Source organism: Phacochoerus africanus, chromosome 5, assembly GCF_016906955.1.
Source record: "Phacochoerus africanus isolate WHEZ1 chromosome 5, ROS_Pafr_v1, whole genome shotgun sequence".
Lineage (NCBI taxonomy): Eukaryota > Metazoa > Chordata > Mammalia > Artiodactyla > Suidae > Phacochoerus > Phacochoerus africanus.
In genome coordinates this window covers 99,504,605-99,527,650 of record NC_062548.1, presented here as the reverse complement: position 1 = coordinate 99,527,650, position 23,046 = coordinate 99,504,605, and the positions used below count along the sequence as shown (strand labels likewise).

The following is a 23,046-nucleotide window of genomic DNA, read 5'->3' as shown; positions in this document are numbered from 1 at the left end:
CTGACAGTTTGAATGGAATATGTAGCAGAAAAAGAAAACAAAGATTACCAATTTTGTGCCCAAGGAACTGCTAGCCCATCAACAGGGAGGGGCTTAAAAAAAAGAACAAAAAACACATAAAGAAAAATGGAATTGGGGGCCAAAGCAAGGAGATAAGTTTGGTTGAAACAGAGGGATACTGAGGAGACTGGGCAGCAAGCCAAAAAAATTTGAATCCAGATTTCTAGAAAGAACTTGAAACTAAAGATTTAGAACACACAGACACAAAAGATGAAGCCCCAGAGGTGGATGGAGAAATTACCTAGGAAAAGAAGACTTATAGAGAAGATAAAGGGAATGAAGAAAATATCTGGGCACCGTCTAAAAGCAAGGAAGAGGTAAGGATGGACGGAAAGGATGATTACCAAAGGTGGAAGTAAAAACATTCAAAAGCAATGGGAGAAATATCAGTATATAAAACTGAAGGAGTCCAGATGAGCTCAATGAAATATTAAATGAAATATTTCATTTCTATGTAATAACAACAACAACAACAAAAGGATGCTGTGCATACGCCAGATTTTGGAAACAGACTTTCCCCCGAAATAGTCAATTTAACAAAACAGATCAGATAACTTTATATGTTTCCTCCACTTAACAAAAGCCTATTACTTTTTCCCACCAAAGTCTAAACCATCTAAGAGGAGCATTTCATATTTAGAACCAGGCACAGAATCTCCCAAAGGGATTAAGAGGCAGGGGTCCCCTAACAGAGGAGTGGAGATAAGACAGAAGATAGGAATCTGGGTTCCACTTAAATAACCAGTGAGTTTTAATCAAAATAAGCCTAGGACCTGGAAGAGAAGGAAGTTACTGAATATTAGAAATTAGAGACTATGGCTTGAATAGAAATGAGTATCTTCAAAGTATTTCCCATTGTACGCCACAGACATTGTAGAGGCTTCTTCACATCTATATCCTTCCTCAAAGTTTTCAAATTTTGGCCACACCAACATCTGAATTCTGAGCCAAAAACATCCCCAGTGTATTAGTAAGTGCCACTTAAAACAGGAAGTAGAAAGAATATGACAAAGGCAATGATAGCACCATGACTTAAACCATGGAACTACATGAATTTAAATCATCATGACTTAAACCATGGAACTATCTGAATTTAGTCTATCAAACTTCTTGAGGTCTTTTCTGTGGTTCATGAAAATTATGCTGAAAGGAAAAACAGGAGTTCCTATTGTGGCTCAGCAGAAACAAACCCAACTAGTATCCATGAGGATCCGGGTTCCATCCCTGGCCCTGCTCAGTGGGTTAAGGATCCAGCATTGCTTTGAGTTGTGGTGTAGGCTGCAGGCATGGCTTAGATCTGGCATTGCTGTGGCTGTGTCTGTGGTTGTGGCTGTAGTTGGCAGGCAGCTACAGCTCCAATTCGACCCCTAGCCTGGGGTCCATATGCCATACCTGTAGTGCAAAAAAAAAGGTTTTTTTTTTCCCTTGTTTTTCTGTGGTTTTTGTTTGTTTGTTTTGGTTTTTTTGTCTCTTTAGGGCCGCACCCATGCCATATGGAGGTTCCCAGGCTAGGGGTCCAATCAGAGCTGTAGCCGCTGGCCTACGCCACAGCCACACACAATCAGAGCTTCGTCTATGACCTACATCACAGCTCATGGCAACGCCGGATCCTTAATCCACTGAGCGAGGCCAGGGATCGAACCCACATCCTCATGGACGCTAGTTGGGTTTGTTAACCACTGAGCCACAACGGGAACTGCCCCCAAAAAAAGTTTTTTAAAAAAAGGAAACAAAAACGTTTTGGAGAAGAGTTGAAATTTGGGGTAAATGAGGTAACTAGTAAACATAAGTATCAGTCAAAAATAGACTGATTAACTGCTAAACTGGTGACTCATTTGCATGCTCAAATTGTTTATCACTAAATAACTGATAAATATCACAACTCTTGACTATGTTGACTCTATCAATCAAGTTTTATGTTAACTTACAGTTAGTAAGTTTGGATGATTAAATATTATGTAATAATAATAATAATAACAAAAACAATAAATGCAATATTGGGGCCAAATCATTCTGGTCCTAAATTAGACATGATACACAAAATCTTAAAATAAAAAAAATTCAAAGCATGAATCACTATGTCAACCAAAGGACTCTACAACTCTGCCTCAGGAGAGCTAAAATGATTACAAATAAAGAATTTCATGACTTTTTAGGCAGTCTCACGCTTCAGGGTCTCCCAATTTCCTATGACTATGATGAGTCACATCAAATTATTAAAGGAATACATCTGCAAAAGATGTCGTCAACTGTGAAGGGGGAGGGGGTAAGGAGCTGACGAAAACTGTGGCATGACTGGAAAGGTATACAACTTCCAGCTTTCATTCTATAAACTATTTCCTAATATCCATCTCTCTCAACCCAGAGGTCACTCTTCCTAATGCCAGGGGTGAGCCATATATAGTCTATGGCAATGGCGGCAAGAAGTTCTGCATTTCCTATGCTGTCAAATGGGCTAGATGTACCTCTCCCACCCACTTCCTTAATCACAGACTCAAATGCCATATAAACTATATACACTGCTCACCCTCTACATATACCAAGTAAGCTATCTCCCTTCAGGAGACCCCTGTAGCTCACTCTATGTGGACAGTTTGTCTCAAATATCTGCTTTCCTTAAAAAGAAAAGGCCATCAGCAAACTCATCAGTGTCAGCTGTAGTGTTGGTTTCTTATACTTTAAAGGTCAAACACTTTAGTTCAATTAATAACCAAGACCAGGTCTGGGTTGAAATTTTCCTGCTATATATGAATAAAAAGTTGCTTAAGCAACTACTATAGACAAAATTACAGAATATCAAGAGAATATGCTCTCTTTAAAGCATTTTAATACTACTAACTACAAAAAAGCTTTTGTTATGATAGATTTTTAAGACTTCTACAAACCAAGGTTATGTTAGCAAGTTGAAAATAAAAGTATAAACTTGAAAGCAAGTAAATTTCATTTTCTAAAATATCCTATAATTTCTATTCTTTACTATTCAGATTAAGAGAGTTCTCAGGTAAAAATAATAGGAGCAGATCCACTCAATGGCTTTAAATTTTTTTTTTTTTTTTAAGTAGGAGAAACACCCAACAAATACTTGTGAAACAAAGAAAGAATGTTTCACAACTGAGCTACAAGAATTCTACCCCATTTACTCAGCCTAGAACAGAAATAGCCTCTAGAGCACGCATTTACGGGCAAAGAAACATTCCACAATACACATGGCAAACCTTTTCTGAGTCGTGTTTCCTTTGTTCTTCTTAAGACTCAGTTTCCCACATTACTATGTTTAAAAGCTTTTCCTCAGATGGCTCAGTAAACAATAAACAGGCTGTGAAGTTACAGTTAAACAATCTCCGAATAAGACACTGACACTGCCTTTTATTCTCGCTTTCACGGAGGCCTGATGAATTCTTTTTGGTCACCCTCTTCAATCTTCTTATAACCCAGAGGAGCGCCTCATCACTCTAATCATCGGCACCACACTGGACTAAACACTTTCCAACCCGAAGGAAAACACAAAAACAAATTATCTTGGGAAGGGCACAGCTGGAAAAAGAATATGTCCTTAACTTCTCATTTACTCTCTTCCCTAGCTAAGGATCGCCACCCAACCATCACCACTCTCACCACAGCCCAGCCTACCCCACCCCCAAGACTTGAAACAACTGCTTTAAGTTTCTTTTAGTGCAGCAAGCAAGAGCTTGTAAAAGGATGCAAACCAGCTGAAACATTTGACAGACAGTGTTAAATACCAGGGAATTCCTATCAACCATTTTACTTTAAAAGGTACTTTGATGTTGGCTATCTTTCATGTACCTCTTTCATGGCACATTAATAAAGAAAACGGAGCTGAAGTAAATCAAGTCCCAAGGTCACATCTAGAATTACAGTGCTGTAGGTACCTGATGAAACACGGATTAATGCTGCATGAGTAGTGAATAAATAAAAGCTCTTCTACCCACCAATCAGGCAAGGTTTTTACAAGTGCTTCTGAACTTTATTCTGCAACTAGACCTGAGACATCTTTAATCCCCCATGCCCCTAAAGTCTAATTATCATAATGTGAACCCAAATGTTAGCGTCCCTTCAAAATGCAAGTGCTGTGAAGCAGAAAAGTAATGGGAATTAAGCTGGGTGTAACCTTAGAAATGTACGGATACGGGGAACTTGAAAGTGGTATTTCAATAAGTTAGGAGAGCATGACACAAAGATTTAGCCGCATAAAATATATTAGAATCAAAAGGTGCCCACCTCAAAAAAAAAAATTATAAAACACAAAGTGGATCCAAAAACTATTTCCAAATATCGAATTCTTGCCTCAGAAACTTCAAATCCTATATAACCAAAGGAAAAGGATCTCAAGAATCCTTGCAACGTTGCATTGTCCTAACGCAATTGAAATATGAACAGAACCATAGTGATTCTGTACAACCCACACAGTTCTAATTTAAAAAAAATTTTTGTTCCAAATAATTAATTGAATACATTTTTTAGAGAGTTGGCCAAAGATGAGGGAGAACAGCAAGCTGTTTGATACCAAAGAAAGGCGAAAAATACAAATCAGAATACACCAAAGAATTGACAATCTCAAGGTAAGACTCATTTCATTAGTAATTTGTTGGTAACAAATTTACACATCTAATTTATTCTAGGAACTATGATCTAAAAAAGAGGTAAAATTACATAATCAAATACATTCTTCTTTACACACCATACATCTGTGTTCACTATAGCACAGAATTTAGCATAAATCAGGACTGCACTGGGCTCTAATCAGAGATGGTTATTTACAGACCAAGAGATCTACACTACAACACTATAAGATGGTTGCCAACTTCAATAAATACACCATTTTTTGAAAGATATGTGTATAATTATTTCACCAACTTATTTATAAGCATTAGAATCTTAAAAACTATTTCTTTTTCTACTCGACGTTTCTGTGATAAAATAGTGTTTGTCTGATGTTTGTACTTTTAGAAATAATAGAACTATGTATCTTTGAAATTGGTGAACTCCATTCTACTTTCACGACCACAGTAAAATATTAGTTTAGAGGAGAATCTGGGAATATAAGACTGTACATACACAGACAAACTGAAACGAAAAGAGAAAAAAGTAAAGCAATTGCTCAAAACAAGGCACTGTTCCTTCCATTCCTAAAGGTTATCAAAAACACTCATAACATTCCAGAGTACATCAATTTTTACATTAATGCTAAACATGCTTAATTTACATTTTTAGTTCTGTTATAGCAAATACACTTGTCTAAACAGAACATCTGTTTTGGTTATAATACACTGTATCTTGGGCAAGAACTTGTAATAAAACTAACAAAAACAATCAAGAATTTTTATTGGATGTGGCAACAAAAGCAGATTTGTAACCAAAAACCTTAAGACATGAAATGACCATCACTGGGCTCTAGGCCAGTTCTAATCTAAGTCAATAAACAAAGATCTGCAAGAGTTAAGAGGGTGCGAGGGAGACTAGGATAATTCCTGCAGATACTTAAGTTGGACCTGGGGGTTCAGAAACACATGGGTTACAAACTGCTAAAACATATTTTATTTTGATCAAAAACTGTCAAACTGAATCCAAATCCAAATAGTATTTTAAAACCACACATGCATACACCATAATTATTCATTCCTTATGCCTCCTTTCCAACATATCTCACTGAAACGGTCTATTTAAATATACAGGTATATTCTGAAAAATATTCTGGCTGTTTCAACATGAACTAGATTGTATTGGTTGGAGAACAATTTTATTTTTAAGTGTAATGTCCCCAACATCCCAGAAAGTAAGTCTTATAAACAAGAGTGTAGTGTTTATAACAGCCACGGAAGTGGAGAGAGGAATATCAATGGATAAAAGACAATAAAGACCTAGAATATCACAGTATGTTTTCTCAAGCCATCGCAGTAGCGAAAAGTGAGACAGATGCTATACCACCTTAACTTGTCATTAAACAGAATAATCAAACTAACATCCAAAAAGTAATTTTGGTTATCCCAGTTCTAAAGCTAATTCGTGGTCTTCCTCACTATTAGAGATTACAGATAGGGGAGATAGTTGTTTAAACACAAAGAAACTGATTTTATTTTTATTTATTTTATTTTTTTCTTTGCTTTTTAGGGCCGTACCTGTGGCATATGGAGGTTCTCAGGCTAGGAGTCCAATTGGAATTACAGCCACAGCAATGCAGGATCTGAGCCCGTGTTTTCGACCTACACTACAGCTCACGGCAATACAGGATCCTTAACCCACAGAGTGAGGCCAGGGATCGAATCCGCAACCTCATGGTTCCTAGTCCAATTTGTTTCTGCTGCACCACAACAGGAACTCCCAGAAACTGATTTCACATTCCACGTGTAAAATGGAAATTATTACGGGAGTCAGAAATAAATAATAGCAACCACAAGTTTTCCTCCATGTAAAATAATTTTAACTTGACAACATTATGAGCTTTACATTAGTGAGACACATCTTAAGTTGTCTATTACTACATCTGTTGCTTTGTTGGAAAGTAAACGTTTTTAAACCAAAAGAAACAGGTTCAGGTGGTTCGGGACATGGGAGGTCTGCTTCATGTTATTCTGAGAGAATCTTCAATGATCAGATTTCAAAGGAAAACTTAGATATCATCCCATTAAAATCTCTAAGAAAGTTCTTTCCAGAATCACCAAAGTCATGTATCATCTGTATTACAGTTCATCCTGTTAGATTAGGTCCAACAACCCAAGTATTTCAAAAACTTTTCTGATCCTGATTTTAATACACATCAATATCCACAAACTTGAAAAGCAAACCTCCAGGCCTTGACTAAAGTACTGATTAACATGCTAACTAATAGAGTGTCTCTGGCACACCGCTAGAGACCTCATACCAGACATCAATCCAGCTGTTAATCAGTATCCTCTTGGAAAGCCTCATAACCAAATCTCTATTTCTCTATAAGGGCATCAAAAGACTATGAAAAGATGTGCTGAGATTCAGATGCGCCTACCAGTCTAGCTTTCTTGACAGAAAATGAAATAAAACCAAAATGTTGTATTTATAAGAAACGCATGCTGCCTTCCAATGGTTATGTTCTACTGTCCCTTCCTAAATGCTTACTATCCAACCTTTTACAGTTTAATAATAATCTTGCCTGATCATATCACAACAGTCATTTGCATAACCTTTCCCCTTGGGACATCAAAATAACACATCTGCCCATCTCCAAGCTGCCAGGTTGGTGAACCTGTGAAGGGTCTGGGAGAGTGGTACACCCAGACAGGGCATGGAAGCTCTAAGCCCATCTCACATATCTTGCCCTACACATCTCTTCCGTCTAAATGTTCACCTGAATCCTTTATTGTATGTATCCTTTTTACAATAAACTGGTAAACATAAGGAAACTGTTTTCTGAGTTCTGTGAGCCCCTCCAGAAAATTAACTGAACCTGAGGAGGGGGTCCAGAGGTTGGCAACTCCAATCTACAGCCAGTTGGTCACAAGTCCAGGTGACAACCTGGGCTTGCAACTGGCATCTGAAGTTAGGGGTGGGGGCGCGCATTGAATTAAATGGCAGGACACCTATCTGACGTCAGAGCATTGCTGGTTGTATATGTGTGGGACATCCCATACATACTTTGAAATTGGGGCCAGGAACCCCGAAGAATTGACAATAGGAAATATACTCCACATAATACATGTACGTAACGAAAACAAATATTCATGAAGTAATACCTAGGCTTTCTATACGAAATGAACTTTATTTCCTATTCTTTTCTATTTAATTTTAAAAAAGAATGCTAGTTGGGACCCACCACCTCTGACTTGACCTTCCACCAATGAGTTGCAACCTACCATTTGAAAAACAAGGCCCTAGGGAGCTCATGATACTAAAAAGATGAAGATAATGAGAAATGAATCTGGACACTATAGATAAATGAGGATATAAATTCATCACATTTATGTCAACCTGGGTTTTTCCTTAAAATATATCTCATATACCATACCACATGAATTGAATTCCTCTCACTAAAAGAATATTTGTTATACATGTACCTATGAAAAAACTTCACTTCTTGTCACACTCTATCCCTTACCTTGCTTTTAATTCTCCATATATAATTTACTAATTGACCTAGAATATATAAACACACAACACTTATCATTTCATGTTTTCCTCGCTAGAATAAAAGCTTCAAGAAAGCAGCTATCTTGTTTGTCTTGTTCACGGCTCTTACTATAGCACATAGTACTGTGCCTACCATATAGCTTGGTTACTAATAATACTTTGCTGATGGTAGGAGAGCACATAGGATGGTTTTGTTCTGGCTAAAGTCCCAAAAGTCTGTTCTGCAGTGTTAGCAATCCTACAATTTCTTCCTATTAAATAGGTATGTGTTTAAGAAAAGGGACAGACAGGAGCTAGAGCTGAAAGAGAAAATTTGCTTTTTTTTTTTGGTCTTTTTAGGGCCGCACCCTCAGCATATGGAGGTTCCCAGGCTAGGGGTCCAATCATAGCCACAGCTGCCAGCCTACACCACAGCCACAGCAATACCAGATCCAATCCGCATCTGTGACCTACACCACAGCTCATGGCAATGCCGGATCTTGAACCCACTGAGCAAGGCCAGGGATCGAACCTGCGCCCTCATAGATGCTAGTCAGATTCATTTCCACTGAGCCACAACGGGAACTCCGAAATAGAAAACTTCTTTAAGAAGATTGTTGGAATGCAGTGGCAGGTCTCCTGCTGCCCTAATCTCATTCAGAAGTGTCTTGCTCACCCCATGCCAAGTGACAGGGGCTTCTCTAAGACACATCCGTGAACGGAAGAAAGGGAACAGATGCAAACACAAGCAGTGGAGAGAAAGAGAATAAAAGGGGGGGAAGAGAGCTGCATTATGGATAAGTTGCTGATTCCCCTTGGAGAGTAGGCAAGGATGGATGAACCAAATGCAGGAGGAAGGAGGAGGTGGCTTTAAAGAGGCTCTGTCCAAGAGAACTGAGGAGCAAAGAGACCCAGAGAAGAGTGGCCCAACTGATGCCTGGGTCTGGAGAAGGAGAGTCATAACCAGTCAGCCAGAGACGATATCTACCAAGTCACATGGACGGCAGCTCAAGGATCCTGTCAGTGAAAAAATCTCAGAAAACAAAAGCAAAATTTTTCAAAAACACCCCATGGAAGAATCAATCAGCAGTGGTAAATGGACAACCAAGAAAGAAGGTTCTATTCTCAGACTGAAACTGGCCACACCTCATAAGACTATGCTGCTTTTCCCTATTCCCAACTCTGAGGACTAAACTTGGGGGGATCAGAAAATTCAGCTAGTGAATTAGGAAGGAAGAGAAAAATAATGAGAAGGAAAGAGAGAGGAAGCTAACCATTCCCCATGCAAGCCCCTACAGTAAAACAGTGTTTCCCAGAGTGACAGGGAATTTAATTTACATCAAGCTTGAAGCTTTCATTACTACACTAGAGAAGAGATTTCTGTTGCTAAAATGAGATTGTTCTAATGGCTAAAAGGGAATGAAAAAGCTGAGATCTGACCATTATTTCAGCCAAGGATAAAAAGAACTACTCCAAACATGAATAAGGAATGGGACAGAAATTAAAAAGTGCTTTCTTCTTGCACCTTATTGAGTCTTCCTCATTCAATTAAACATTTACATGTGATAAATGTTTGTTGAATGAATTAATGTATAAGTAAAATACCTAGAATAAAATATAATATTAATAACATTCTCCAAGTGCTGAATTACAAATCGTTTTTCTTTTCCTTTCTGTATTTTCCTGGATTTTTCAAAATCTCTCAAGCATGCTTACAAGAAGAAAAAAAAAAAAAAAGACTATCAAATTGCCAGAGAACAGTGTCACGCACATGTTTCATAGGCATTCATAACCACAGGAAACAAGTAAAAGAATTACTTAATTCTTAATTCAAAAACATAAATTGAGATGATTTAAAACGATCATCTAATTTTCCCTTACAGTTGACATCATTGATGTCTGAAAACACCAAATTTTAAAAGAGACTAAAAATAGAAAATCAAGTAGTGACTTTGTAGACAGCAACAGGGAAGATTACCTACCTGGATCAACAGTTTACTGAAAACAATTACAAATCGTAGATAAAATACACCTGAAATGCATCAGTAGGTTGGCAAGAAAAATATGCTCAAGCTAAAAAAAAAAAAAAAAAAGTAACCATGGGAATCTTGATTTCTGAAGCTTTCACCTGAGGGCATTGCTGAGCCAGGGGAATTTTACTTTCTATCTTCATGGCTTCAGAAAGCTTAACAGAACCAAAGAATTAGAAAAAACCCAGGGTCCACCCAAGACGATGTTAACAAAAGAGTCCCCCAACACCCTCTCACATATAAAGCTGATATCCCAAAGAGTTAAACCTTGAGTATAAGGGTCAAAGTATATCCTCTACCCTAACCCTAGAATATCACAATGAAAAGAGACTATCTCAGAACTTGTCACAAGAGGAATCTCTGATGAGAATATGGAACCATAAGACATCTCTCTCATTTGCAGCCTAAATTCACACTACCTGGGTGGCCAGAAAAAAAATTCAAGTGGAGAATTTAATTTAAGTGAACCCAAACTGGTAGTGTCTACAGGAGTCTGGCAGAAGCAAATGCAAATCCTCTTTGAAGCAACCCGCAATCAATCCAGGCTTCAATGAATTCCCACAGATAAAGTTCAATGAAAATAAAGAGTTTTCAATACAAATTAACTGAACAGAAAAGGAAACAAGAGAAGAACCAGCAGTAACAGCAGATGACAGAAATGGATTTGCAAGGATTTTAAATATGAAAATGATCACAAAATAATGCCTAGTGTGATTAAGGAAATAAAAGATAGGTTTAAAAATATATTCAAGAATAATTAAAAAACTGTAAGAATGATCAAGCAGATCTGAAAGAATATCAAGTTTCTAAATATAAAAAAGAGCTGAAATTAAAAATTAAATGGATGGATGTCGATTCTCCACAAATTAAATTGTAGAGCCAACTTAATCCCAATCAAAATCACAGTGGGCCCATTTATAAAAATTGAAAAGCTTATTCTACAATTTATATAGATGTGCTATGGACCTAGAATAGCCAAAATAATTTTAAAAAAGAAGAACAAAATTGAAGGATGACACTATCTAATTTCATCACATTCAGCTACAAAATTAGCACTGAGTTGTATTAAAGATACAAAAATTGATAAATTAAACTGAACTGACTCCAAAAATAGATCCACAAGTATATGAGCAGTTGATTTTCAACCAAGATGATACCAAAGTAATTCAATGGGGAAAGGAAAATCTTTCAACAAATGGTACTGGAATAACCCATAGCCATATAGGAAAAAAAAGAACTTCTCCTTACACATAAAAATTAACTTCAGGGAGTTCCCATTGTGGCTCAGCAGGTTATGAACATGACTAGAATCCATGAGAATGTAGGTTCAATCCCTGGCCTCACTCACTGGGTTAAGGATCCGTCATTGCCATGAGCTGTGGTGTATGTCACAGACACAGCTCAGATCCTGAGTTGCTGTGGCTGTGGTGTAGGCTGGCCGCTGCAGCTCCAATTTGACCCCTAGCCTGGGAACTTCCATGTGCCACAGGTATGGCCCTAAAAAGAAAACACACACACACACACACATGTTTTAAATGCACCACAGTCCTAAATAAAAATCAAAGTTATAAAACTTCTAAAACAAAACAGAGGAAAATCATACTGACCTTAGTTTCTCCAAATATTACTAACGTAGGACAAAAAAGCAAGAACTATATAAAACAAATTGATAAATTTGACTTCATCAAAATTTAAAATGTTTTCTTTTCAAAAGGCCATGTTAAAAAAATGAAAAGGCCGGAGTTTCCACTGTGGCACAGTGGGTCAAGAACCTAACTGCAAAACAGCTTGGGTTGCTGCATTATAGGTTGTGAAGCTGTGGCTCAGAGTCAATCAATCTCTGACCCAAGAATTTCCATAGGCTGAGAGTACAGCCATAAAATAAGAAAAAAATAAATAAATAAAAAGAGAAAAAGGCGGAGAAATGGGAGAAAAACATGTATTTAACAAAAGACTTGTATTCAGAATAAATATAAAATACTCTTACTCAGTAATAGGAAGAAAAACAATCAAAAAATTTTAAACAGGGAGTTCCCGTCGTGGCGCAGTGGTTAACGAATCCGACTAGGAACCATGAGGTTTCGGCTTTGGTCCCTGCCCTTGCTCAGTGGGTTAACGATCCGGCGTTGCCGTGAGCTGTGGTGTAGGTTGCAGACGCGGCTCGGATCCCGCGTTGCTGTGGCTCTGGCGTAGGCAGGTGGTTACAGCTCCGATTCGACCCCTAGCCTGGGAACCTCCATATGCCGCGGGAGCGGCCCAAGAAATAGCAACAACAACAACAATAACAACAACAACAACAACAAAAAGACAAAAAATAAATTAAAAAAAAAATTTTAAACAGGAAGATCCAGACAAATACTACAAAGAAAAACATATGGATGACAAACGAGCCAATAAAGATGCTCAACATCAATTGCTAGGGAACGGAGATTAAAACCCCAGTGAGACATCACTACACATCCACTAGGATAGCTACATTTATAAGACCAGTCACACCAAGCAGATTGATGAGGACATTGAAAAACTGGAATTGATACTCTACTGGTGAGAATGCAAAACAGTAAAACCACCTAGGAAAATAGTTTGGCAGTTTCTCAAATTAAACCTATAACTACCATACAACATAGTCATTCTACTCCTACTTAGGTATCCAGGAGAAATGAAGCACATGTCCATGCAAAGACTTGAACAAGAATGTTCATACAGCTATATTTGTAATGGCCAAAAACTGGCAACAATCCAAATGTCCATCGATAGCTAAATGAACAAATTATGATTTAACCATAATATAGAATACTTACTCAGTAACAAAAAGAATAAACTACTGACATATTCAACATCATGAATGAACTTCAAAATAACTACACTGGGTGAATATATGCTGCACGACTCCAATTACATAGAAATCTAGACAATGTACACCAATCTATGACGACATAAAGCAAATCAGAGGTTGTCTGGGGGATGGAGGGTGAGAAAAGGCAGGAAAGATTACAAAGGAATATGAGGAAATTTGGGGGTAATGGGTATGTCCATTATCTTAATTGTGGTGAAGGTTTCATGGGAGAACACATATGTCAAAACTTAATGCCATTTGTAGCAACATGGATGGAACTAGAGAATCTCATACTGAGTGAAATGAGCCAGAAAGACAAAGACAAATACCATATGATATCACTCATAACTGGAATCTAATATCCAGCACAAATGAACATCTCCTCAGAAAAGAAAATCATGGACTTGGAGAAGAGACTTGTGGCTGCTGGATGGGAGGGGGAGGGGGTGGGAGGGATCGGGAGCTTGGGCTTATCAGACACAACTTAGAATAGATTTACAAGGAGATCCTGCTGAATAGCATTGAGAACTTTGTCTAGATACTCATGTTGTAACAGAAAAAAGGGTGGGGGAAAAATGTAATTGTAATGTATACATGTAAGGATAACCTGACCCCCTTGCTATACAGTGGGAAAATAAAAAAATTATAAAAAAAAAAAACTTAGGAAACTGAAAACTTTAAATATGTACAATTTATTATATGTCAATTATCATTCAATACAGCTGAAAAACTAACACACAGGGCTTCTGGAAGTGAAACATGTAACTTCTAGAAGTAAAAAATATTGGTGGATGAGTTTAATAACTAAAGAAAAAGCTAGTGAACTGGAGGAAAGATCTGAAGAAATCAACCATAAAGCAGCCCAGAGAAACAAGAAAAGGAAGATGTAAAGAGAGAGGTTAAAAGGCATGTAGGATAGAATAAGAAGGCTGAATAGATATAATTAGAATTTCAGAGGGAGATCAGAGAGGAAAAACTATGACAGAAGTAATATTTGAAAAATGACAGCTGAGATTCTAAAGACCCAGAAGATATCACTGTACCAATTCAAGAGTCCCAATAAATTTTAATTAGAATAAAGAAAGCTGTAGAAATGCTACCTAGTAACAAAAGGATCAATAAATAATTTGATGCTTTATTTCTTATCAACATAACTATACTCTTCTTCTTGAGCTGTCAACAATAAGGTTGAAAACAAATGCCCTTTCTCCTAAGCTCATACAAATACCATACTCAACATGCCTACAAATAAATATGGTAATTATGGTCAATAAGTCTGTACTAACAGGTTTAAAACTAGAGATACATCAAAGAGAGGAAATAATCCAGCTGTCAAATAAGAGGAGATGTCAAATACATGGCATAACCAAACAAAAGAATTTGGAAAAAGGGGAGGGATGTAAGAGGGAAGGGAAGAAGGAGAAAAATGGGGAAGGAGAAAGGGAACAGGAAAGGAGACAAGAGGAGGAAAAGGAAGAGAAGAAATCAGGCAGCTCAGCTGTTAACAAAACACCATAGTTGGCGAAGAAAAGCCTTAAGAAAGAAGGGGAGAATCAGCATCCATTACTTTTTCAAAATTACCCCCATGTTATTTAATAGCTATGTACTCTGTTTCTGTTATCTAAGCTGATTAAGGTTCTCTCATTAACTTTTTGGTTTCTTAGAGAATAAAGCTTCAAAGCAACCATACAACTAACTGCAAGGAAATGAGGTTTTGTGGCTTCAAAAAAAAAGTCAGAAGATGTAAAGAACAGTTTCGACCGTAATACAAAACTCATAAGCCATGAAGAAAGATAAATCTGAGAAAAAAATTTTAATTCTATATGAAATAAAGCTTGAAATATAAACAAAATATGGGGAAATTTTTGCAAAATTAGCAAAAGTTATGACAGATTAATCATTAATAGAAAGACATTTATAGACAGTAGACATTAAAGATATCAGTATCTGTAAAGAAATTTTTTTTTAAGCAAAAGATTTTTCATTAGCCTCACTGTTAGGCAGTTTTCACAAGAGCTTCGAGGCTCAAGCTCTTCCCTGCAATTAAGTTAGACTCTGAAAGGTACGTCAACTTATCTCAAAAAGCAATTCCTTAAATTATACCTTCCTTCTATTAAATGGCCGGTACCCTACTGAAATAAAAGAAGAGGTCCAATGGGTATTCCACAGATGTCTAACACCAACTCTTTTTTCCTAATAGGATCTGGCCATTTGCTTGTCCTTCAATGATCAGGCCCCCTGGAATATATCTAACCTCAAAAACTACAACCCTAATCCTCTACTAGCTCCCTTTCCCTCTTCTCATTCTTTCATCCCACATTACACCTTCTCAGTTTATTCTAATTCTTCCACTATCCTAATGAGTGAAGTCTTTAGGAAGCAAAATTAATGTCTCTTTTTTCCTACACCTGTCTGCTCAAAGTCATTTGAAAACTTCAGCCTTTAGAGTAGAAACAGTAAGCACATGGAAGTTCCCATGTTACCACTGAGCCCCACTAGTATACATGAGGATGTGGGTTTGATCCATCCCTGGCCTCACTCAGTGGGCTGAGGATCTGGTGTTGCCATGAGCTGCGATGTAGGTCACAGATATGGCTCAGATGATGTGTTGCTATGGCTACAGCACAGGCCGGTGGCTCTACCTCAGATTCGACCCCAAGCCAGGGAAATTCTATGTGCTGCAGGTGCAGCCCTAAAATAGGAAGAAAGGAAGGGAGAGAGGGAGAGAGAAAGAGAGAAAGAGAGGGAGGAAGGAAGGAAGGAAAGAAAGAAAGACAGAAAGAGAGAAAGACAGAAAGAGAGAAAGACAGAGAAAGAGAGAGAGAAAGCGAGAAAGAAAAGAAAAAAGAAAGAATGAAGAAGGAAAGAAAGAAAGAAAGAAAGAAAGAAAGAAAGAAAGAAAGAAAGAAAGAAAGAAAGAAAGAAAGAAAAAGAAAGGAAGGAAGGAAGGAAGAAAGAAACGGTAAGCATAGGGTCTGATTTAATAGCAGAAAATTTTTTTTGGGGGGGGGGTCTTTTTAAGGCCACACCCACAGCACATCCAAGTTCCCAGGCTAGGGGTTGAATTGGAGCTGCTGGTCACAGTCACACCAGATTTGAGCAGAGTCTGTGACCTACACCACAGCTCACAGCAATGTAGAATCCTTAGCCCATGGAGCAAGGCCAGGGATCAAACCCGCATTCTCATGGATACTAGTTGGGTTCATTATCACTGGGCCATGTCGAGAACTCCCTATTTTCCATTTTCAGCTCCCAGATTTTAAGTGTTCTCCTGCATCTAGAACGCACAGAATGCTGTGATCTCTAGCAATGGTTCCACTATTAGCATAAACCTTGTCAATCATAGTTTGATATATAAGACAGCAAATATTAGAGATAACTTTTGATTCTTTCATAGTTCACTAATAAATACATAACTCTAACCATGCAATATTCTTACTTCAGAAATCATCTTTGGCAAAATGTAAGTCTATAACCCACCAAGTACAAAGTCCTGCATCAATGAAAAGAAAAAAAAGAAAACAGTACAATATAGGTTTACCAAAGCATTAAGCAGAGAGGAAATTTTCCATAATTATTGCATATAGTAATTTTGGTCAATAGTCTTGAAAAGACTTGAGTTCCCGTCGTGGTGCAGTGGTTAACGAATCCGACTAGGAACCATGAGGTTGCGGGTTCAATCCTTGGCCTTGCTCAGTGGGTTAAGGATCTGGCATTGCCATGAGCTGTATGTAGTGTAGGTTGCAGATGTGGCTCGGATCCTGCATTGCTGTGGCTCTGGCGTAGGCTGGCGGCTACAGCTCCGATTAGACCCCTAGCCTGGGAACCTCCATATGCCGTGGGAAGCGGCCCTAGAAAAGGCAAAAAGACAAAAAAAAATAATAATAATAAATAAAAATAAAATAGTCTTGAAAAGACTTATCTGATTAAAAATAGTTTTACCCTTAATATTTAACAATTAAAATGACTAAACATTTATTGAGATGCATCGATAAGTACAGAAATATGCAGTGTGAAGGAGGCAGAGATAAGGAGAACATGGTACACTGATTTAAGGTTTCAATATAGGAGAAACCAAATCAGTGCATATAAGCACAAATGTCTCATTAGGAGCTAGTCATTTCTACATTTCAATAAATCTTGCTATATAATTTAGCTACATAGCAATTACACTGCTACATAAAAGAAAACACTATTTTTTACAAAAGGAAAAACAGGAATAGTGTTTTGAAAGGAGAAAATAATCAAGTATGATGTTTTGAAATGAATGGGAATATACACAGAAATCCTGTTGTGGCTTAGTGGGTTATGAACCCGACTAACATCCATGAGGATGCGGGTTTGATCCTTGGCCTCGCTCAGAGGGTTAAGGATCCGGAGCTCCTGTGGTGTAGGTTGCAGTGTGGCTTGGATCCTGCGTTGCTACGGCTGTGGTGTAGGCCGGTGGCTACAGCTCAGATTCAACCGCTAGCCTGAGAATTTCCATATGATGAGGGGGCATCCCTAAAAAAAAAGGCAAAAAAATGAAATAAAAGGGAATATATATTCAGATACTCAAAAATTAAAATGAGTGCCTATGTGCTAGAGGATTGAAAAGAGCAAATTATTCTAGCATATACTTAAAACAAACGACACATATAATATTGTAGTATTTCTTTTCACAGACGCATCCTATATTAAACACATGGTCATATCATCTGCAAGATGATGAATTTATCAATTCCTTTTCAAGGAATTCTACTTATTTCTACCTTATTTTCTTCTCTTATTTGTGTTATGCAATATCTTTGAAAAGCTATTATATAACAGTAATGATAGTGGATTTTTTTCCTCCTTTACTTTTATTACAGTGCTTCTAGTGTTTCCCTTAAGGTTGATACTGCCTTTTGTCTATTTTTTTAAAAAATCATTTAAAGGAAATAGTCTTTATTTATGAGTATTTTGAAAATACTGATTCCTATTTTATTACATTTTAAAAATCAAGAATTAAAGATAACACGTATGCTTTTTGCAGAATTTTGCCATAGAGGTTTTTTCCCTTTTGATCAATATGCTAAATTATAGAAATAGTAGATTTCCTACAATTGAACCATCTCTGCAGTTCTGATTTGAACTTTACTTGTCATAGTGTATTATTCTTTTAATGTACTGTTGGAATCCTTTTGCTAATGTTTTATAATATGCTTTTGAAATCCTCAAATAATGCAAATGTCTAGTCAGAATTTACAATGAGTACCTTAGGAAAATCAGCTGTTCAGTTTCATTTTGTTATCATTCTGCCAGTTCAGCATGCCATTATGAAGAAACCATATTTCTCAGCCATAATTTCTCAAAATTACATTGCAACCTACATTTAAGTTGAAATTTCTATGCTTTCTCTGGCAGTCATTTTTAACCCTCTGATAATCTGATAGGCATTCCTATAATTCTTTCAGCTACTCGTCCTGAAAAACATTTTCCTGACACATCCACCAGCACATTCCCTCTTATCCATTCCTTCCAGCACCTTTTACCCTGACATACTTGCCATAGGTTAGCATACACCGTGACTTATCTTCTGACTTGTAAATCCCATGTACCCTGACACATCCATCCAAATTTTTTTTTTGCAGTAAATTAATTCTAAATACAAACACAAAGAGATAAATACAAAAGAATGTTTTAATATTTAATATGCAAGATAACTGTAATGAAAACAAATGTAATTGTAACAAAAACTTCAAAATGTTACTGAAAGCAAAAGTATTCCTCATTTTAACTGATGAAGGGAAGAGAAGCTCAGAAAGGAAGAGTAACTCTCAAAATTGCATAACTAGAAAATGGAGACAACAAAAGATGAACCCCGCTTTGTCTGGCTCCAAAGCTCAGCCTCTCTCCATTGCCACACATAGCTGACAGTTCAAGAAAGGAAGACTCTATAAGCAAATTCAGATGAAATCTAACAAGTCTTTCAGTATTTAATGTTTTTAATGATTTGAAAGTTCTATTTATAATCACTATAAATTTACAAAAGATAATTATATCAATTTAATGAGAACAAGTTAAAAAGGAATCAGAGGGGTTCCCATCGTGGCGCAGTGGTTAACGAATCCGACTAGGAACCATGAGGTTGCAGGTTCAATCCCTGCCCTTGCTCAGTGGGTTAACGATCCGGTGTTGCCGTGAGCTGTGGTGTAGGTCGCAGACGCGGCTCGGATCCCGCGTTGTTGTGGCTCTGGCGTAGGCCGGTGGCTACAGCTCCGATTCGACCCCTAGCTGGGAACCTCCATATGCCACGGGAGCGGCTCAAGAAATGGCAAAAAGACAGGTCATGCTAATCCAAGTTATATGCCAGTTAATTGCACACCTATACAAAATGAAAGCATGTGATGAAGAGACAAGAAAGGAACATCAGAAATGCTTTTAATCTGTAATACTTACCTTGGCTCTCAGTTCTGAAGGCCAATGATTCACAGACATCAAAACTTTAGGACAAGGCTAAGTTACCTATAGTCTATAGCTGCTAGCCCTATACAGCATTCTACTCACTAGTCCCTAACTAGCTAGAGCCCTCATACAATGTACAGCCTGGAAAATCCCATGAATCCAAGTAAGCCCTAACTTGCTGAGTCTGTGGGAGGTTTCAGGATATTGAAACTCAAACTTTTCCAAGAGATAGACACTGTAATTGTTCTGCAAAGCTCTTATGAATAGTAAGAGGTGATATAAGGGCAAACAAGGTATGTATCTTAAAAAGAGAAGGGAGAATTCATTACAGAAGAAACTTTAGAAGTTCCTTTGCCTCTCAAAGAAAAGAAACATTCCTAACGGCCTTACCAGTAAACAACATCCAGTGGTGCAAAGTAGTTTTTCATTATCAGGTCAGCAAAGTAAGCTTCTGTTTCCCGGCAGGCAGTTCCATTTCCAATCACCACAGTGCTGCAACTTCAAGGAGAGACAGAATGCGAAAGTAGATGAGGTCAAGGCATGTTTCTAAATCAATCAGGAGATGTACAGAATACACAGACATTATTATATGATGCTCTTAATCTCTCATACAGTCAGGCAACCTCTCCCCTATCTCATAAGGGCAATGCACACTTCCACAGAATAAAAGACATTGCCCCTGCACTTGGTACTATAGGAGGCAGTGGAGAAATGTTTTATGTCACACAATCTCAAGAATAGTCAGGTTTCTTTCCATATAGAAGGAACCAAATTCAGACATGAAGAAGTAAATTCTGGAGCATTCTAAGCCATCATAGAGAATTATGACTGAATTATGTGATATGTTTTCAAATAATTTCTGAAGCTTCTAACCACTCCCACATCCATTCCTCAAATCCATGAAAAAAGCAAAAGAGAGAGAAGGTCCAAACAGAAGATTTAAATGCTCGCTTTTGCTCATAATCACCACTTTTGTTTAGTGAAAGCAGCAGAAGAAAACAGGAGCATGTCTCCAAAGGCTCCAAATGCAGGGTTCTCCGGCAATTTGCCCCAGCAGTGCTTACATGGTTCCTTCTTTCTCACCAAGGCATTTCCCTTAATCAATCCCTGGCCCAAATTAGGGACTTCAAGGGTATCTCTGATTGGCTGAGCCACAGAAGTACTCAAAAGGTTACTTATTTTCATACTTGAAATTCAGCAAAAGCCTCTTTATTTTCTCTGCCTCTCGGAAGCCTTGTCCACAATGCAGGTAAACCACATCAGTATGAAGTATCTGACCTTAGAAAAAAATGGAAGAAATTATAAAACATAACCCACCACTGATTTGATGAAGCAAGGTGAAACTGAAAAGAAAACTGGCTCATCTTTTAAAATGCAATCTGAATCAATCATATTCCTTAGATTCTCCCTAAGCACTCTAAAATTTTGTTATTTCTGAAGTTACCAGGACTCTATTCTGTTGCACAAAATCTTTATTAGCTAGACAATATGCCATGATACCTAAAAGAGAAATGATTTTAATAATACTTAATATCAATAAAACTAAAAACTAGTATTTGCTGAATATTTACTATATATCAGAGAATGTTGTAATACTATTCTATTTTTTCCTTTGGGTTGTAGGTGTGTAAATTTCTTTCCCTTAAATAATTTTTTCAGTTGTTTTCTTATAAACCATGGGCTTTTCTCTATTATACTGCATTTCAGCTAGAAATATGTTTTAAAATTTGAAACTAACTACCTAAAAAGTAGATATAATAAGCTAAGTGACCAACTTAAGAAGTTGGGAAAAGAACGAAATAAAAATGTCAAAGAAAGTGAAAGGAAGAAAATGATAAAGTTAAAACCAGAAATTAATAAAACAGGAAAAAATATAAAAGAAAGAATCAACAAAATTTAAAAGTCATTTGTGGAGTCTTCATTGTGGCGCAGCACAAATCTGACTAGGAACCATGAGGTTGTGGGTTCGATCCCTGGCCTCGCTCAGTGGATTAAGGATCCAGCGTTGCCATGAGCTATGGTGTAGGTTGCAGACATGTCTTGGATCCCATGTTGCTGTGGCTGTGGTGTAGGCCAGCAGCTGTAGCTCTGATTTGACTCCTAGCCTGGGAACATCCATATGCTGCGGGTGTGGCCCTAAAACGACAAAAAAAAAAAAAAGTCATTTGTTACGAAAAATACATACTTGCAGCAATACCAATCAAGAAAAAGAAAGAAGGCACAAATATAAATTACATTAGAAATGAAAATATACTAAAATATAAAATATATAAAATATATTAGAAATGAAAAGGGGTATAACTAGAGATTCAAAGTTGGTGAAAGACTTAAATATAAGACTCCTGGAGGAGAACATAGGCAAAACATTCTCTGACATCAGACTTGCAAATGTGTTCTCAGGTCCATCTCCCAAAGCAACAGCAACGAAAGCAAAAATAAACCAATGGGACCTAATCAAACTGACAAGCTTTTGCACAGCAAAGGAAACCAAAAAGAAAACAAAAAGACAACTTACAGAATGGGAGAACATAGTTTCAAATGATGCAACTGACAAGGGCCTAATCTCTAAAATATACAAACAACTTATACAACTCAGTGGCAAAAAGGCCAACAATCCAATTGAAAAATGGGCAAAAGACCTGAATAGACATTTCTCCAAGGAAGATATACAGATGGCCAATAAGCACTTGAAACAATGCTCAACATCCCTGATTATTAGAGAAATGCAAATCAAAACTACCATGAGATATCACCTCACACCAGTCAGAATGGCCATCATTAATAAACCCACAAATAGGAGTTCCCATCGTGGCGCAGTGGTTAACGAATCCGACTAGGAACCATGAGGTTGCGGGTTCGGTCCCTGCCCTTGCTCAGTGGGTTGACGATCCGGCGTTGCCGTGAGCTGTGGTGTAGGTTGCAGACGCGGCTCGGGTCCCGCGTTGCTGTGGCTCTGGCGTAGGCTGGTGGCTACAGCTCCGATTCGACCCCTAGCCTGGGAGCCTCCATATGCCGCGGGAGTGGCCCAAGAAATAGCAACAACAACAACAACAACAAAAAAGACAAAAAAGACAAAAAAAAATCCACAAATAACAAGTGCTGGAGGGGCTGTGGAGAAAAGGGAACCCTCCTGCACTGTTGGTGGGAATGGAAACTGGTACAGCCACTATGGAGAACAGTTTGGAGATACCTTAGACATCTATACATAGAACTTCCATATGACTCCGCAATCCCACTCTTGGGCATCTATCCGGACAAAACTCTACTTCAAAGAGACACGTGCACCCGCATGTTCATTGCAGCACTATTCACAATAGCCAGGACATGGAAACAACCCAAATGTCCATCGACAGATGATTGGATTCGGAAGAGGTGGTATATATACACAATGGAATACTACTCAGCCATAAAAAAGAATGACATAATGCCATTTGCAGCAACATGGATGGAGCTAGAGAATCTCATACTGAGTGAAATGAGCCAGAAAGACAAAAATAAATACCATATGATATCACTCATAACTGGAATCTAATATCCAGCACAAATGAACATCTCCTCAGAAAAGAAAACCATGGACTTGGAGAAGAGACTTGTGGC

The 23,046-nt window shown here is 37.7% G+C and overlaps 1 protein-coding gene across 2 annotated transcripts in view; it reads right to left on the bottom strand.

Annotated features, from left to right (window-relative positions):
* SRBD1 (S1 RNA binding domain 1) overlaps positions 1-23,046 on the bottom strand; it is a 227,000-nt gene that overhangs the window by 133,373 nt on the left and 70,581 nt on the right. For both annotated transcript variants that reach the window (XM_047782149.1, XM_047782150.1), the window contains exons 13-14: positions 20,637-20,727; positions 19,840-19,947 (exon numbers count right to left, since the gene is read on the bottom strand). In XM_047782149.1, the coding sequence (XP_047638105.1) occupies positions 19,840-19,947; positions 20,637-20,727 (199 nt within the window). The remainder of the gene's footprint in view (positions 1-19,839; positions 19,948-20,636; positions 20,728-23,046) is intronic.